The sequence below is a fragment of the Salarias fasciatus genome, chromosome 18 (assembly GCF_902148845.1).
Source record: "Salarias fasciatus chromosome 18, fSalaFa1.1, whole genome shotgun sequence".
NCBI lineage: Eukaryota > Metazoa > Chordata > Actinopteri > Blenniiformes > Blenniidae > Salarias > Salarias fasciatus.
This window is the reverse complement of record NC_043762.1, coordinates 18,592,550-18,611,343: the sequence shown is the minus strand read 5'-3', so window position 1 is coordinate 18,611,343 and position 18,794 is coordinate 18,592,550. Positions and strand designations below refer to the sequence as shown.

Sequence of the window (18,794 nt, the reverse complement as noted above, 5' to 3'; positions counted from 1 at the left end):
GGACAGCGGACGCTCTGGGATTGACAGCTGTCACTCAGGCTGCATTTGTGTGTGTGTGCGTGCGTATGTGTGTTTGTTCTTCAGAACAAGTTTGTGAACTGGTTTGTGACTTTATTCTGCTTTATGGGGCATATAGGTTTGCTTGGTTCAATAAAAGTGAGCATTATTGTGTTGTTTGATGGTAGGATGAGGGATTGCTTGAATGGTAAAATTACTATCGTAAGGGCCCATCGAGAATGCTCCGCCCCCTCTGTACTGAGACCCACGCTCCGCCTCTGGTGAATGTGTTTTCCTTTCTCTTCAGTCAACATTCTAATGGAGTAGAAGCCACATTAATAATCTGTGTGTCCTGTTGCAGGAAACTCAAACATGAAAATACACCTTCAAGTAAAATAAAAATGAATTTATTTTGATCAAGTGACAACAAAAGGAGGACACCAGTATTATCAGCAACAACTTGGGTAAACCAAGAGTAACCAGATTTTCTTCCTAAAATATTGTCATGGGCTACTCTGGCACGTGGAACATGAACATAGAAATAATGTATCATGTCTCATTTCTGATTCCCTATTACAGAAACTCTAAGTTTGAAAACCCACGCAGCATGGTCATCTTTGCTCTCCTGTGTTTGGTTTTCGGCTGTAATTGTTCATATGTGATCGTTAGTTTCACTAAATAAAACTATTTTTCATCCATAATGATGGCGCTTCATGTATTTCCTTTAAGCAGAAGCCACCAGTACGTTGAGCATCAAAGCCTTCCTGCGTCGTTCACACAGCATCATGCTGGCTTCCTGTTTTGAGAAGCATTCAACACACCTCTGCGCAACTTCCTTGGAAGATCTGATGGTGACACTTCTGTTTCGTTTGTTGACTCACTTAACCTGGCTTTGACCTTCAATTCACTTTTCAGAATATGGTCGATGTATAAATGAGCTGAAGAAGCTGTTCCATAAGTGAAATTCAGAAAGCTTAACAGGTGGTAGTTTTCACAGATAAGATAAAAAACTTCATGCAGCGTGAGACGTGATGTCAATCACCAAAGACTTTACATAAGTTTATCATCAAGGACGGGATACTGAATATGAAATACTTATAAGAGGAAATATTCCAGAATAATTAAGCTAACTGCAAAAACACAGATTAAGGTGAGCTGTTCAAAAAAAATTTGGTTTTAGATTAGCTTTAAAATTTACAGACACGGGTTTACATATACAATACAATGTGAAGAATATCCAGAACTAAGATTGACATCTATGATAAAAGTAAAATATTCCAATAGGCTTTTTTTGTTTGAAAAAAAAGTTGAAAATTACATCTGCTGTAGACGTTAGAGTCTTCCCATGCCCCTCTGGTGACCCAGGGGAATAGTATTTGAGTGTCTGGGGAGTGGCATGTGTAAAAAAAAAAAAAAAAAAAGAAAGAAAGAAAGAAAGAAAGAAATTAAAAGCCTTGTCAATATCTGTTTGTTGGAGCCATTCAAATGTGAAAGCCAATCAATGTTTCATTGTGCATTCAGCAATTACTAAAAGTATCACAATATGTCAAAGCTTCCTGAAAATAAAGAAGTGAATTTCTTGCTTGCATGTGCAGTTTGACTTCTGACCCACTGATGATTGACAAAGCCCAGACTCCCACTGGCTTAGGTAAACAAAGCTGCAGGGGCACACATACTTCTGCCTCCTTGACAACACAAATGCACACTCACACTTGTGTAAACCAATCATGGTGCATAATGGCACAAGAACACTTTCAATTCCAACATTAAAAAAAAAAAGTTGTTGAAGGTTTTAGCAATAAATTTCTTTTTCTCCTCCATGTCTTTTAACGAGACATCATAATCTTCAATCTTGACTTTAAATATACCACAATTTATCTATTTATTGATCCCATGAGTGAAGCTGACAAAATGTCAGAGCTTCTTAATGCAGACAAATGTGGAGCCGTGTATGAATATTTATGTATGATCAAAAATTGCAGAAGCACAAGTGGAAATTCTGAGGTTTTGTCAACCACTAGCCTCTGTATCTGCAATGAAACATGCAGGCATTTAAAAAGAAAGAAAAATGCTGTCTAGGCTTTCCACTTTGAGTTTCTCTACAATGCAAGTATTGAAATAGAACATGTCCTGGTTATTATTCTGCACATGCCGCTAAACCATGCTTGAATGATAGGCCTAATCCTCGCCTGGAGATTTGTGTACGGAGTAGATAACAGAAGGCTCAGCGACATTCAGATTGAAACTTCATTTGGCGTTTCTCCAAAAACAGTAAATTCTCCAGCAACAGATGAGTGAGTGGCTGTGTTTCAGGTTTCAAATCCAAAATATCCTATTAAATATTAAATGTATCCGTGAGTGGTAAACTAATTGGCCTGAAACAAAAAAAAAAAAAAGGAAATTGGATGAATTAATGTATTTTGCATGAAATACGTTGCAACTACAGAGAAATATGTTTAAAAAATATTTCCATAAAGGTTTTATTAATACCAAGAGTAAGATTCGTCAGGTTCGTATTCCTGCTTAGTCAGAACTTTATCTGTCCCCACGTGTCGTTTTCAACTATCAGAGCTCATTTTATATCACCTCAAGAACAAAACCAAACTGTGATAGATACAGAAATGTTGAAGCATGATTTGGTTCCTTACAGGCTGCTGTTATACGCTTTGTATCAGGACCAGGACGCGCGCGCCCCCCCCCCCCCCCCCCAAAAAAAAAAGCATTCAGACCAGCGCCTACAGAAACAGTGCTGCTGCTTGTGGAATGTCCTCCTAAACCACTGGAGGGCGCTGCAGTCTGTTGACTCATGGCCTAACTTTACTATGTGTTGGTAAAAGAGTCAAGGTGAAAAGGGGAAGAAACTGCTCTCCATTTGTGTAAACATCAAATAAGGAACAAATGCAGTGTAGAAACAACTTCCTCTTTTAAATGAGATTCCTTCAGTCAGGCCGGATGAGCGGTGATAGTCATTTTTTTTAATGACATTTTGTGTGAAAGCTACAATTACATCTTCACATTTTTGGGTGAACATTCCAGATATCAGATTTTGTGGCAATTATCTTTACAGGGTATTAAATTGTTTCTTCTTCTTGGTAAATACAAAAACAGTTTCCTGGTTGGAGAACATAGAAAAGACTGGCCATGATGGCACTTTTATGCAAGGTTGAAAAACCTTACATTAAACCACAACTTCACCTACTCTGGAGTCACGGTGCAGTTTGGTTGGTTCTGGTTTCTTCTAACTTCCTAAAATCAAAAGCATTTCAGTTATAAAAGTAGGAAAACATGCATTGCGAGTTTTCGTGGTTGTAAAAGCATGTTTTATTTCTGAGCCCTAAAGAACAAATGACATTGTGAGGAAACGATGCATCTGAGAATACACGTCTCCTTAAAGTCCAGGTGTGCAACCACAGGAATGTCAATTTATGTAAAGAAAGCTGAAACACTTCATTGGTAACCCACATTTTCAAATACCTATTTTAAATAAGTGATGAGATGATTGGATAACATTGTACCTGCTGCATAAAACACAAATTAAACTAAACCACCAAACCTCTAGATGACTAAACAAAATGAAAACAGAGGCTGACCTTATAAAGCTAACATGCAAAGTGAGGGGAAAAAAACGTGACATGAGTCAACGTGACAAAATGTGCATCATTCAGGAAGTGCAAATGTCAGTCTTTCACCAACAATAAACCTTACTAAAAGAAAATTGTGTGGCTGAACATCCCCACTGTGAACTTTTGAACAATAAAATATCTAAAATCATGAAAGTGGTGTCAGGTAAAACATCCAAATGGAGGCAGCAGACGCAGTGTCCCGGCAGTGAAGGCTGATGCGGTTTCTCAGTGTCCACAGCTGAAGCAAAGCTCACTTGAGCATCTTCACCGGCAGCGAGTCGCTGCCAAGCCATCAAGGTGGAGACACCGAGAAGGGAAAGTGCTGATGGATGTGGCGCGCGAGCTCATCTGAGGTGACGAACTTCTGCTCACAGTCTCCCCAGTTACAGTGGTACATGGCTTCATCTGAGGAGGAGGAAAAAACAGAATCTGTGTAGACAAACAGGCAGTCCGGAGCATATTCTCAACTATAAAATAAAGTGCTCTCACCCAGGTGTGTTTTCATGTGCGCTTTAAGGAGCGCGATCGTCGTGTACACTCTGCCGCAACCAGGAAAGTCGCAGTTGGGCGCACCGGAGACGCGTCCCTGAGCGCGCTGGTTGCTTCCCGGCTCGTGGATCCTGTTCCAGTCCACCGAGTAAGGTGACGACTGGGGAGAGTCCGTCATCATGGGGGGAAACATCGGATGGTGCTGCTGGGGATACATGGGGTACTGCCCTTGAAAGTGCGGCGCCCCCGGGTACGCAAACTGAGGCTGATACGGCGCGTGATAAGGCGGGTGCTTATTAGCTGGATTAAACTGCTGATGGAAGTTTGGATACATGTCAGGCATGACAGGCGGCTCTTGAAACGCGGGAAAGCTCTGCTGTGGGTAGTGCATGTAGTTCGGCGCGTAATACTCGGGGTAGCCGTATTGCTGCTGCGGCCAGTGGAAGCCAGCGTCTTGCTGTGGAGCAGGATTCTGCGCGGCTTGCGCCCAGTACGCCTCACCTGGAGCCTTTGTTTGATTGCTGTATCCATATGGGACAGTCTGAGGCCCGGATGAAGCCTCAAACTGCATAGGTGCCATCTGTTGAGTGCCGTATCCTTGCGCCATCAGGTTACCGAACGCAACAGCGGCCACACAAGAGCCACAGGAAAGGAGATAATTAAGATGATTTAAAGAGTATTTCACTGACAGTGTCCACGTGGTCTGACAGAAAAAGGCTACTTCCAGGCCCCGGCCTATCTATACTAAAAGACAAACTGTGCATGGGCTGAGGCTACACTTACTGATCAAACAATCCGCACAACACTAAATAAAACGTTTGGTTCGAGGATGGTGAAAGTTCTTCTTGGTCCAAACAGCCTCAGCGTCCCGGATTTCATTCACCTGCGTCTTGATTAATGGGCGGAGCCGTTTAGGAGCAGATCCAATCATCATTTGCAAGGTGTCTCCACAACTACAAGGAAGAAAAAAAAAATGGAAAGAAAAGGTGTCCAGATAAAGTCTGAAGCTTTCTTTATTTCTTTGGGTGGTGGTTATTCCTCCTCAGCAGTGGAGCTCCACAAGCACAAGCAGAGAGAGAGAGAGAGAAAAAAATGAATGGATGCATGAAATAAAGTTTTGACAGATGGATAGTGTTTCAATAAGTGGGTGGTAACTTGTTCTCAAAAATTCTACATTTGAACAGGTTTTCTTTCCTTTTTCCACATTTTCAATTGTCTTTGTTTTAATGCATCCTAATTTAATCTACAAGGGCCAGCAACCAATAATCCATATACATTGGAGAAAGCATTCTTATCCAATGAAAGGTGTTTAATTGGCTAATGTCAGAAAAACCAGAAAAGCAATACAGTGAAAAAAAAAGATAAAATAATGCATTTTTTCTGTATCTTATTTTTAAAGAGATTTGATGGCAGAAAGCCCAGAGACACAAAACACTGTATATATATCTTCTGAAGAGGCTTTTAAATTGCAACAAAATTTTAAGCATAACATTTCAGTATGGAAGTATTTTTCAGAAGTTAAACATTGTTGATCAAAGCCTATTAATATAGTGTATATATAATACAGAGTACATATGGAGCTCAGGTCATCTGCAGTGAGGTATCATGATACAATTTCCATAATCAACAAACTTAACATGCTGTTGATTTATTTTCAAATCTTTTAAAGGTTCATTTTTTTATGAGTGTCCCTAAACAAACAATAACCTCATTTGATTTTAAGCTTGAGATTTCGATCAACATCATCAGTACACTGAGCTGCCGCCATTCAGCTTTCCTTGGGAGTGAAGCACCCAACAGACTGGTAGATCCTGAATTACCACCTGAATTTCTGCATTAATTAACCTGAGGAGATTCTTCAAGAGGAGAATGGAAGTCTCCCAACATCAGCGTGGAGTGCTGACAGCTTTGCCTGCAGAGTAAGTACAGAAAAACAAGGAGAACATAATATTCTCTCATTTCAGAGAATAAATTACTTAAAATAGCTTAAATCTTTCATTTAAAGGTAATCTGAGCTGAAGTGAATGTAAAGATTTAACAAACTCAGGTCATGGAAATAGTGAGAGTTAGTTCATGATGTTCTATAAACCTAAAACATTTGTCCGAATTCAGCATGAAAAAAGAAACAGACCAATGTGACTGAAGCTTAAATGTGATAATAGAACTTTTTGAGATATTCTTGCAAATCATAAACTTGCAATTTATGAGTTGTTTGTGAGTGCATGTACTCAAATCTGTTTCAGAGAGATTTTGTAGAAGCATAACCAAAAGTTTAGTAATAATAAAGTCTGTTTAGGCTGTGGAAAAAAAAAAACATTATGAGAGAATTTATATGTGGCTCCTCGCTCTTTACCAGTAAGGCCTGGATTTTCCTTTCAGATTGCAGCATGGATGCCTGACAGTGTTGGATGGACGGGCTGTCCCAGTATTCCTGATACAGTAGGTTTAACCAGTTGAGCAGGTTTTAGTGAGTGGCCAGGCTTTTTACCCCCAAAATACAGTTTTTCACTTTCCTACCTCCTACATCATCAAGAACAAATTTCTCTCTACTCTAAAACCAAGCCATTATAATGCACAAATAAAATGAATGTAAAATTCTCCACCAGCGCTTAATTCGACCACATGTGACGAATTTTACATATAATTAAAATGTTTATGTTTCATATTGAAACAGGAAAAGGGATTACATATCTAACAATGTAAAATAAAGCTGCAGATAATCTAAGAAATTCAACACAAGCCATACAATTCTAAACATCCTGCAGAAAAACATTCAATATTAAAGTGAGGCTCATAAAAAAGTAGATCTATCATGGAAAGCATGCCTTGAATGTTTGTGTCTTTGTTTGTCTCTTGCTGTGAGGTGAAGTTTGAAGGTGGGGGTCCAGCAGCAGCCACACCTTGAAACCTTTCCATTGTATAAAGCTCAGCCCACATCCAGCAGTCTGACCCCAGCTGTAAGCCCAGGAGACTGTAAGTGCATGTTGTTGGTTATTTTCCTTTAACTTCTTTCTAACTTTCATCAATCAGATTTCAGTATGATTTGTTACGGGCTTGCTTGGTGGGACTTGTTCCAGTTGGGAGCAACAAGGCAGCTTTCAAATCAAAATAGGCTGATTTGGGAGAAACTCTGTGGGCTTTGTTAATGGACAAACTATTCCTGTATATCTTCAATGAAAACACTGAATAGATGTTGTCTCCCTCTAGAAACAGTTCACTACATGAATGAAATTTGTGAAACAGTTAATTTGAGATTTGTTGGGTCAAAATAGTGAGAGTGACTTTTGTTTCTTTCTTTGACTGTCAGCACAAATATGATCGAATGACTGACACTTAAAAAATAGATGGAAAAAATCGGCTTAGGGTTTTTTTTAAATCTCCTGGAGTATGACAAACTATAAATACGTACAGTTTGTTTACAGTTTATATTTCTTCTGTTCTTAATCTTTCTCCCTTCTTCGTTTATGTCTGCATGAACTGAACAAGAGCAGTGATTATGTATATATATATATATATATATATATATATATATATATATATATATATAAATTTCAAAAGGGCTGAATTATGATTCACAGTATTAAACGATTTACTTTTACTTTTTGTACTTAAGTATTTTCTAAAGCAAATACTTCTCTACTTTTACTCAAGTAATGAAATTGAGTACTTCGACCACCACTGCTTAACGGTGAGTAATATAAGCATGGAAAGAATGAAACTTAGAGAAACACAACAAACGTTACTGTAGAGAAGAGGTCCGGAGTCCTTTTGCTACATGAAGCATCTCCTGAGACTCTGCTGCACTTTGGTGGTTGAGTGTTGCTGAAGATGCTCCTGCTGGGAGAAATAATATAACCAAATTTAACACATATGAATAGTACTTTATGCATTACAATGCTCAGTTGCATGTAGGGAGATCACAGATGCTGCACACAAGCATTGTGCAGGAGAATCGAGTATTTATTGGATGTGATGAGCAGTTACACAGTGACAGCAGCAGGAAGGACAGACCTGAAGTATCTCTCCTATAGGGGTGACACTGCCTGTCACTGAAGGGGCTCTGCAGACCTGTTATTGTGTCTTTTATGGGTTGTGAGTCGTTGTCCATCATCCTTTGGTCTCTCACAGCTGGACAGACCCGGTCTTCCTTATGGTCCTGACAAGCCTCTTTCTGTCAGCAGATGATGTGCTGCTGCCTCAGAAGAAAACTCCATGAAAGATGGCTGATGCCTCCACAGTATCATAATAAGTCCTGAGGAGTTTCCGGGACGGCGTTGCTGCACCTGCTGAAATCCACCGCCAGTTCTTCCCACTTTGAGCCGGAGGTGTTTTCATTAGCATCAGTCCACAAAGCCCTGAGTGAGTTCTCTGTGCTCCCTGTCATCCATCTACAATGATTCCAACGATCTCTCCTAGTCTAAAGAGTTTCCACAGTAAACATTTCTCTCTCTTTTTTGAAGATTTTCTCGTGATAGCTGACTAACATTGAGAATAACTTCTCCTATTCCACACCCTCTGGGAACAGATTTTGAAAATGGAGAACCTTGTGCCGAGCAAAGATGTCCGACCTCCTGCTTCATCCTGCAACCTCTTGGATGAACTGGAGAAATACGTGGACATCGAGTTCATTTTGTCCAATGATGTGACAGCGAGTCACCAAGCAGCTTTATCTCCACAACACTTGGTGATGGATTTTTATCTCCTGGAGTATGAGCTTCTGAAAAAGAAGTCAGCTCTCTCCTGCTATGTAAGTATTATCGTAATGATGTGGTTCCTTATTCACATTAAAACTTGACATATTTTTTGTTTTATTCCCCCTTTTGTTTCTCTTCTGAAGCAGAACATGAACGTGCCATATCTTCTCCAGTACTTGGTGCCTCCTCCACCGTACCACCAGCATATACCATTCCAGCAGCAGAGGCTACCTAACCAGTACTCACCATTTCCCATGTTTAGTGCTGGAAACATGCCGAAGGTAGAGGACAAAACCTTACACGAGCAGAAAAATGTTGTATATTTCCACTGTAAATTCCCCGGCTGCAAAAGGGTGTATGTAAAGAAGGGCCATTTGAAAAATCATCTCCGCAATCACAAAGGTAAAAACAAAATAACATCTATTAAATCACTGTTGTATTTGTTGAGCATTTTGTCATATTCGATTAACTAAAAACATTGTGTTGTTTATGTCCTGCAGGTCATCCATACAAACAGAAAGGGGTTTGCTCCCAGGCACCAGATGAACAGAATCATCAGACGCAGACTGGAAACATGGCAGGAAGTCGTCGTCCCTCCTCACGCCGATGTCAGGAACCAGCAGAACAAACCACAGTCGTACTGTAGGCGCCTCAGTGTGTCTCTGTGGGATATATATATATATATATATATATATATATATATATATATATATATGTATATATATATATTTTTTTTTTGGTATTTAGAGTCCAGTCAGATCAAGGTTGTTGAGGATGTGGAATTAGAAACCGTTGCAGATCACAGCTTCATTCAGAGGTCATGTTTGGTTTTCTGAATGAGAAACGACAACAGAACCGAGTCATTAAATCATTTGAGTATTTCAGGAATCAAACTCCAAATACAGAGTGCCAGCCCCCTCCCCCTCACTCTACTCACAGTATTGCACCAGTGTTTTTGCTTTTAAACTCATACATGAATGTAAATCATTATAAATGTGAAAAGTGTTTTGCTTGTGAGGAACTTTACTGCAAACTATGGTCAATCTCCTCCAATCTCCTAAACCCAAATCCTTCTTTGTTCAATGTTTGCATGATATCATGTTAATATTGTTGATTTTACAAATGCATTTACATTTTTTTCTCTTTTTCTCTCTTTTTTTTCTTAGCGTGGCATTTAGAGCCATTAGTGGTTGTTTTACATTACTGTTGTTTTATAAAGTTATGTCTAACTCTGACCAGCAGAGGGCGCGTTCGCTACACGGTGTGTTCAGGGATAGGGATAGTCTCGCGTGATGACACTCCGAGAAAGGGAACACACACGGAATTAAGTGAATGTATCAACTGTGACGTTAAAATGCACATTTTTGCTCTTTACAGACCCAAAATAAAAGAAATTCAAATTAAATGTGTAGTGGAGTACAACTTTGTCTTGTGCCATGTTACATATTTTTGGTAGCAGAGGATGGTTGATTCAGCCCACGGCCCAGTCGTGTAGATGTGGAGACAGACAGAGCAGAGGAGGACCATGGAGGAACGATATAAGCCGGATACTATTGACGCTGGAGGAGAAGGAGCTCATTTCCCTTTGTGAGCATCTAAAGTGTACCGCACCTGTGGAGGGGTTTGCCAGCAAAACAAGACGCACCTTAATCAGGTTGGTGGAAATGACATTAGATGAAATTGAGGAGGGTGAAGAGTCCGAAGAGTCATGTCAGCAGTATCTGCAACATGTACTGTCCTGCCTGGCCTCTCTGTAACCGACAAAATGGTAAACAGAAGCTGAGATCGCAGTTCAGGAGACAAGTGAGCTAGAGAAGTAAAGAATGCAGTACCAGAAGTTACAGCAGCAGATGGAAGAAGAAATTGGGGCGTTGGAGGTCAAGATCAAGCAGAAGACACAAGCAGCAGGGGGAGGTACTGAGCCTAGAATCGAGATCACAAAGGAAAAGGACATAAGAACGGCCATCGCAGCACCAACCAGACTGCCTGAGGTGACACTGAGGCGGGAGTTCCGGATAATCGGCCAGATTGGAGAAGCTGGTCAAAAGGATAAATTGTCCTACACAAGTCTCATGAACCAGATTGAGTCTGCTCAGCGGAAAGGACATGGAGAAAAAGAGATCATTGAAGCAGTCACACGTGCTGTGAGCCCAGGTCTTCATCTGCGAGAGATGTTGGAAATAAAGAGACAGCTGCCTGACACTGTACACCCTCCAGACCATTCTCAGGGGTCACTACAAAGTGGATTCTTCCTCCAACCTACTGCATCGCCTGATGAACATGACACAAGATCCAAAGGAGTCAGCCCAGAATTTCTTATTCAGAGCAATAGAACTGAAAGAGAAGTTAATGAGAAAATACTGTGATGATGACGCAGGTGAAGAAGGTGAGCAGTTTAGTCCAGAGCTAATTCAGAGAAAATTCCTCCGCTCCATAGAGACAGGTCTTTATAGTGATGCAGTCAAGCCATATCTCAGTAACCGTGCTGTCGCAGATGAGGTATTAATTGAGCGGATCAGTGAGTCTGCAAACTTAGAACAGGAAAGACAGCAACAACTGAGGAAGATGGTCATAAACAACCCCCCAAAAGTTAGTGAAGTGCAGGCGGAGGTGTACCCACCTGACGCCTCAGCATCAGCAGTTGACAATACTACTCGTGAAGCAGGGAGAAAGAGTAAGAAAAGTCAGGGACCCTCCAGTCGACCTCAGTCATCTAAATGACGGGCAACGTAGGATTGCCAAACAGCTGCTGAGAGAGGAGTGTCACCCTCAAACCAAGTCTTTGACACCAGAACAGATACGGGACAGTCAAGAAAAAGATCCTATCATAGGCCGAGTCCTGCGTTTCAAGACGGACAATCAGCACCCGTCCAGGAGAGCTCTGAAAACAGAACCTGCAGATGTCAGAGTATTGATGGGACATCGGGCAAAGTTGTATGTTGTTGAAGATGGGATCCTTTTCAGGAAGGCAGGAGATAAACAACAGCTTATCCTCCCAAAAGAATATCATCAAACAGTATTCCTCGAGCTTCACAAAGAAATGGGACATCTTGGGGTTGAGAGAACTTTGAACCTGATCCAAGATCGATTCTATTGGGCCCATATACATTCTGACATTGAACATTTTGTCACCCAAGAGTGTGTCTCAAGGCAAAGCAACCTCACAAAGCAACCAAAGCTCCTATGACGACCATTGTCACTACACGCCCGGGTGAGCTCATATGTATTGACTTAGAGACTTGCAAACAGGGGTTCGAGTACATTCTTACTGTGATTGATCATTTCACTGGCTTCACCCAAGCCTATGCCACAAAAAACAAGTCTGCCAAAACTGTTGTTGACAAACTCTTTAATGACTTTGCACTGCGAGTCTGCTTTCCAGGGAGAATTCACCACGATATGGGTAGAGAGTTTGACAACCAACTGATGGACCAACTACAGAAGAGCTGTGATGTGCGGGGGTCTCACACGACATGTTACCACCCCCAAGGTAATAGGAAATGTGAACGGTTCAATAGAACGATCTTATCAATGCTCCGCACTCTCACAAATGAACAGAAGGCTGACTGGAAGAGCTCATTGACAAAACTGGTGCACGCGTACAACTGCACCCGTAGTAGGGTCACAGGATTCTCTCCCTACTGCTTACTCTACGGAAGGTCACCTCGCTTGCTTTTCATTGAATTTGATCGAATTTATGAACCGCGAAGAAGAAGAGAGAATTCCAGGCGAACAAATTGAACTCATACGGTACAAATAAAGAGACTGGTAACAGACTAAAAGAACTGAGGCCAATATGAGTCTGTTCCACTGGAGAGTTGATCTGATTGGGGTCCAGAGTACAGTGACTGATGTTTAGTGGTAAAGGTCAAAATGAACCAGATACTTTGATAAATGGGCTCGAATTGAATTGAATGTTAAGTGTTAATTTAAACCGACACTAAGGAACTTTTCAACCTTAATAAAACATTTTAATATCTTTTGTGACGATACATCGACTTACAACTAGTTGGATGACCCCTCTGTCACGGGCTGAGGGCGTCAGTATTGCTTTCACTTGGACTAAGCAACTGTGAGGAGGGTGATAGGAACCCTGCACACTGAAAAACTCCAAATGTGCGGACTGCTTTACGGCATGCATCACATCATGATATAACATTGTTTATCCACCATTAGATTCATTACCTCGTCGCTATCCGTCCTTCACATAGCCACTGGAAACAAATGAAGGCGAGTTCAGTCCGACAGCATGCCACCGGGAGCAGCATTTTACACACGCTAGTCCTCATGGGAACTGTATTATTCCTTCAGGCAAAACACTACCGCTTTTGTCCACTGATGCCGCCAAAATCAACGAAAACTGAAAGTTCCTTAGTGTTGCTTTAAAATAAGTAATTCCATGTTTTCAGTGAGAAAATTCAATGTGTAAAAAAGGTACAGTTTTAGGTATCTGAAATGTCTGGAGACATTTGTTATTGGGGGAGAGAGTGTGGCATTTAGAGCAATTAGTGGTTGTTTTACATTACTGTTGTTTTATAAAGCTGTGTCTAACTCTGACCAGTAGAGGCCGCGTTCCCTACACTGTGTTCAGGGATAGGGATAGTCTCTCGTGGTTACACTCCGAGAACGGGAACACACACGGAATCTAGTGAACGTATCAACTGTGATGTTAAAGGAGTCATATTATGCAAAATTCACTTTAAGAAGGTGTCTTTACAGCCATAATGCCTCCCAGAGCCTCTGTGTGATCCCCCAGAAGTGAAAAATTCAGTCACCTCCCTCACCTCCCTCCCTAAGCTGAAACGGTTGAGGGGACGTGCCTCTGACTGTGCCCCCCCCAAGGTGGGAGAGAGTGGTAGTGGCCAGATGCGTTCAAGTGCATCCCGTAAAGTAAGCTGTGAAAATCAGGCTGTTCGGAGGAGGGCTCCTCAGAGCCACCTTTTAGACCGCTCAAACTCCGAACATAAGATGAATTTGGGGCAAACAAACTTATATACTATGTTTTTGGGCTTCTGTGACCTATATGACGTGACTGAAAAATAGCATAATACGTCCGCTTTAAAATACACATTTTTGCTCTTTACAGACCAAAAATAAAAGAAATTCAAATTAAATGTGTAGTTGAGTACAACTTCGTCTTGTGCCACGCTACATTTGCATGATATCATGTTAATATTGTTGATTTTACAAATGCATTTACTTTTTTCTTCTCTGACAATCTCAGTATTATAATCCTATTTTTTTTCTCTTGTTTTTGGGTTAAGTCGGTGTTCCCTTCAGTCAGTCAGGAGTCTTTATTTGCAAGTTCATATTGTTCTAAATTTGTTTTTAATGTTAATGTTTTGAATTTGCTGGAACAATCAATTCTTAAAAATTAAAACAAATAGTATTAAAATCCAAGATGACAACCATCCAGCTTGGGTATTTTATTCTCCTGTGTTTCTGTACCTTTTCCCAAGTTTGACAGAGATGGGATTTTCCTTCCCTTTGCCCCTCCTTTTCTTTTTGCTTTCAGCAGTTTATTGTTTGTTGTTATTTTCTAGAGTGGAGGAATTTCAGGCTTCCAGTCTCCTCGAGGGTTGCATCAGAAAAAGGGCTCGATGTGAAACGGTTCCAAACTACTGTGCCAAGTAAGCAGCTGAAGACAGTCACAATTTATTTAAATTTTAAAATTGAGTGTACAATGTCGCACTTTTAAATATAATGACACTGGACATAGAAATACAGCCATGGTGTTGTGGAGGCAGGTGAGTCATTGGAGCAAACCTTGAATGGCGCGACCGGGAGGTGAGCAGGAATAATGGCCACGCAATAAAGAAATGAATAAATAAATAAATGAAGGAAGAAAGAAAGAAAAAACAAAGTGGTACATGAGAATAAGAGGGTATCACCTTTCATGCCATAATTTGAACCAATGCTAGGGGGCAGTGTTACACAAGAAATCAAGTAATCTTCAATATGCTCTGATGGGAAGCCCATCCTGCGACTTCAGTTTGGACTAACATTGAAAAAAAATGAATAACAATTGTAAATAAATGAAATGTCATGATTTGACTGCAGGGAACTTGGTCACGCGCACTGTCCAGATGTTGTACAGATGCAGACACATAAAGTCAGGATTGAAAGAGGTGAAAATTCTTTTCAGTGTTCTACCTCTTACTTAGAATTATCTGCAGGAAAATGTGAATTTACAGGACTTAGAACTTTTGGGAAATCCAATACAATATTAAAAACATAAAACCAGCTGCTGCATTGTCTGGCGGACGGAGCGCCGTAATTGGCTGACTGGGCGTCTTTAAAGCCCAAGCAATTTCGTTGTAACTTGTAACTTCGGTAACTTGTTGCGATGACAATAAAGAGTATTCTGATTCTGATTCTTCTGTCTTATTCTATTTTACCTTCAGTATGTAACTGTCTGTTTTGCTCTTGTGTGTTGTTGTATGTTATCATCCTGGCTTCATAATTCTTAGAAAGGTTTTATTCCCAATGACATGTTTTCCTTGTTGGACTAAAATATACACTAATGGAGACTTTCTGGTTTGTTCAGTTATTTTCAGGTCATGATTTTCTATTTTCATTTATTGAATTAACTGTATTATATGAGAGCTGACACAAAGATCAGCATGACATGTAGTGGACTTTGTATCGAATGTTTCATAGAAGAAATCAAAATGTGCAATGACAGCTGGAGTCAATGTAAAAAGCATTTTATTTGTTAGCCCTTGAATGCAATTAAAAACAATTGCTATTAGGGAGAACTATACATCCGTTTTACAAGTCAGTTTCAAGTACAGCAGTTCAACCTCAGGTTGCAGTGGGGTTCTTCACTTTGAAAAGACAAAACACACGTAACAAAATATACATCTGTGTCTGAATCCTTACACATGGTGAGCAGTGAATATCGTTGAATTCAAGCAAAGCTTCATTGTTTGCTTGGGATCCTAAAAACAAACTTTAGTACCTCTATATGTTGAAGCTGCAAACATTGACAAAACCACATCAAATGTCTTCACTGTGGCTTCATGAATATATATATATATATATATGTGTGTGTGTGTGTGTGTGTGTTAATCATTCATTTTATAACAGTTTACAAAAAAGATTAAAATAGTGTCACCCCGAGCTGATCTGAGTAAATATATAAAATGTAAACACTTAAAAAATATACTTTACATATATATACACACACACACAAACATCTGGGTCCTGCCCACAGCGAGCAAATAAGACGTCTGGTTAAGGCACTCACTGATAATTACTTTAAAAGACAGTGAAGGGAAGGTCTTGAATACTAAACTACTATAACTTAACTAATAATAGTGATGCAAAAATCTCGAGGCACTTAAACTTGTGTTGTGTCAAACCTCAAACTATTTCCCTGTAAAATCCATTTGTGTTATTGCAGCCATCGAATGCCATAAATTACACATACAATACAGCTTCCCTCAAGATTCTATCAAGGCAACACACACTCACACACACATAGAAGACTAGTGGTTTAAGACAGAGGCCAGCTGGTCTTTCTTCCTGGGTGCTGGCTCCATCGTGGTAGAACTGAAACAGGTGGTGTTTGGCCTACATGTGCCTCTTCATGTGAAGAGCCAAGTGATCTGACCGAGAGAACGCTCTCTCGCAGAGGTGACACTGAAATGGTCTGTGTCCAGTGTGTTTCCTGAAGTGCCGGGTCAGCTCGTCGGACCTGGCAAACTTCCAGCCGCATCCTTCCCAGTTACAGTGGTAGGGCTTTTCACCTGGGAGGAGAGAAACACAAGTAGCAGTAAATATCAAGAGCTTGGGATATGTATCACAAGAAAATAAGATGAGATGTGATCATCTCAGAAATGTGCTGACCTGTGTGAGTCCTCATGTGCGCTTTGAGATGAGAGCTCTTGGTATAGGTTTTCCCACAGCCTGGGAACTCACAGTTGTGCGTGGCAGCGCGTTTCCTGGCCCAGGACCTGCGTCCTCTCTTCTGCTTGATGCTCCCCGTCTCATCCTGTGAGTAAAATTCCATCAGGGATGGAGAGGACGGAGGGGTGAGCATCATCCCCTGCACAGACGCGGGGTGATGCTGCTTGTGGACCTGGAATGGCACTCTGAGCATGCTGTAATGTCCTTGGAACTGAGGTCCACACTGCTGTGCGTACTGCTGCTGATAAGGCACGTTCACAAACTGGCTCTGGAGCTGCTGGTGATTAGTAAGATGGTGGGAGCTCATGGCAGAGTTCATTTGTGCCACATGGCAATCTGTGCGTCCGTGAAGTGAGGCCTGCGCACCGAAGCCGTGCAATGCACCTGTAACTGCGCCGTGATGGTGCGCAAAAGCTGGAGGATGCCCCGAGCGCATCGGGGGTTTGTCGTACATTTGGTGCACGAAGTTGCCGGCGCCAGCTGCCATCATGCAGGACTGACCCACAGTCTCAGTTTTAACTTTGTATCCGGGTGGGGGAGGAGTCGTGACCACTTGGTGGTGAGCGGGAGCCGGTGGAATGGTGACCGAGTTTGAAGAGCGCAGTTCGGTGTACTCCCGCCCGTCGCTCGCCTTGTCGACACACTCCGCAGAAATCTCCCCAGGATAACTCATCTCGGGAGTGAGAAGCTCCGCCATGAGGCTGCTCACCGGGCTCGAGTTTGAGAAGCTGAGCGAGCCTTGGTAGCTCTGCGCGGGCAGGTGTGATGGAGGATGATCGCCACACTCCGGCACGGAGCCGCCGCTGCAGCTCTCCGGCGACTCCGGCAGCGAGTACGCGTACTGCTGCGGGGGAGAAATGCCTCCACTGCCGCCGTCGTTGCCGACAACATCGGCGCCAATAGTGTTCGAGAAAATGAACTCGAGGTCGACGAATTTGCCCAGCTCGTCCTCGTCTTTTGAGGGCAACGCAGGAGACTGCACGGTGCTGAACTCCACTTCTGTCAACGGGTCATCCGCGACACCTGTTGCGTTACTCATTACGCACGGATCCGTCTTGCACAACTGTAATGAAACCAAACAAGAAGCATATGTCATAAAACGTGTAACGTTTTTATAGTGGAAAAAACACAAACCCATAATAAGTCTTCAGTGAATTTAAACATGAAACCCGATCTACTCACGTTTTCCATCGGTTTGAGGCTCGGAAACGGCATTAGAACAGAGATGACCGCTTCAGCCACAGCCATGCCGACCGACTGCGAGACAAATGCCAAGAATTTAAAACTCCAAACTGAAGGAAAAGTCCTGCGTGTCCATGCAGTGGCAGCTGATGAGTCTTCCAGGATTCAGGATCAGGATGTGAGTATCAACAGTGCTGACGTTCTTTATAGCGCCTTTACGCATAGCTGGAGGCGTGGCTTCCACTCCCCCCCCGGGGCGCACACACACACTACAGACCCCTCACCATCTGAAGCACTGCAGGAAACCAGGTAAATTCAGAATGGAACATCGTTTAGTGCATTAAACTTCAATGGAGTCTCATTCCAGAAAAAAAAAATGAAGATTTCAATTTTCTTTGGCTGCTGAGACGTTTTCAAAACACAGACGCAACAGTTTGATGGTTCATCGCGTGTTTGGTTTTTGTTTTATAAAGTCAGACTCCTTTGTTCCAGCTTTTTTTTTCATCCCGTGCGTCTCGGATTTCAGCTGAGCGATTCATCACATTAGGATCCCATGGGAAAAGCCACAGTTTCCCCTGAGGCAATTAAAGCGGACGACACGGAACGTGGTGGTAATAAGTAAACTCTGGTGTCCAGGGGAACAAATAAATGTTGGATTGGCTTGGCTGCATTACATTTTCACTTGTTTTTTTTTTTCTTTTCTGAAGCAGAGACAACTTTCAAAGCCAAACTGAGCCCTCAAACTCAAGTGAATCGAACTTTGTTAAAATCCCTCCAGTTTCAAGAAGCCTCTGCAAACACTCAGCTCAGGACGCATCTTTAATTTGTCCCCAACTGATCCCTGAGTGCTCAACGCAAACACGGAGCGTCTGCTCATACCCCGGGCCGACCTGAAAAC

General features: G+C 41.8%; 1 protein-coding gene across 1 annotated transcript; it reads right to left on the bottom strand.

Moving 5' to 3' along the window:
- Nucleotides 1–15,494: 15,494 nt before the first annotated feature.
- klf17 (Kruppel like factor 17) lies at nt 15,495–18,061 on the bottom strand (the record flags this gene model as incomplete). The annotated part of the gene is made up of 3 exons (XM_030115087.1): nt 15,495–16,554; nt 16,655–17,777; nt 17,897–18,061. Coding segments are annotated over 3 exons (1,464 nt in total), but the record flags the coding sequence as incomplete, so codon positions are not given.
- Between the last annotated feature and the right edge of the window lie 733 nt (nt 18,062–18,794).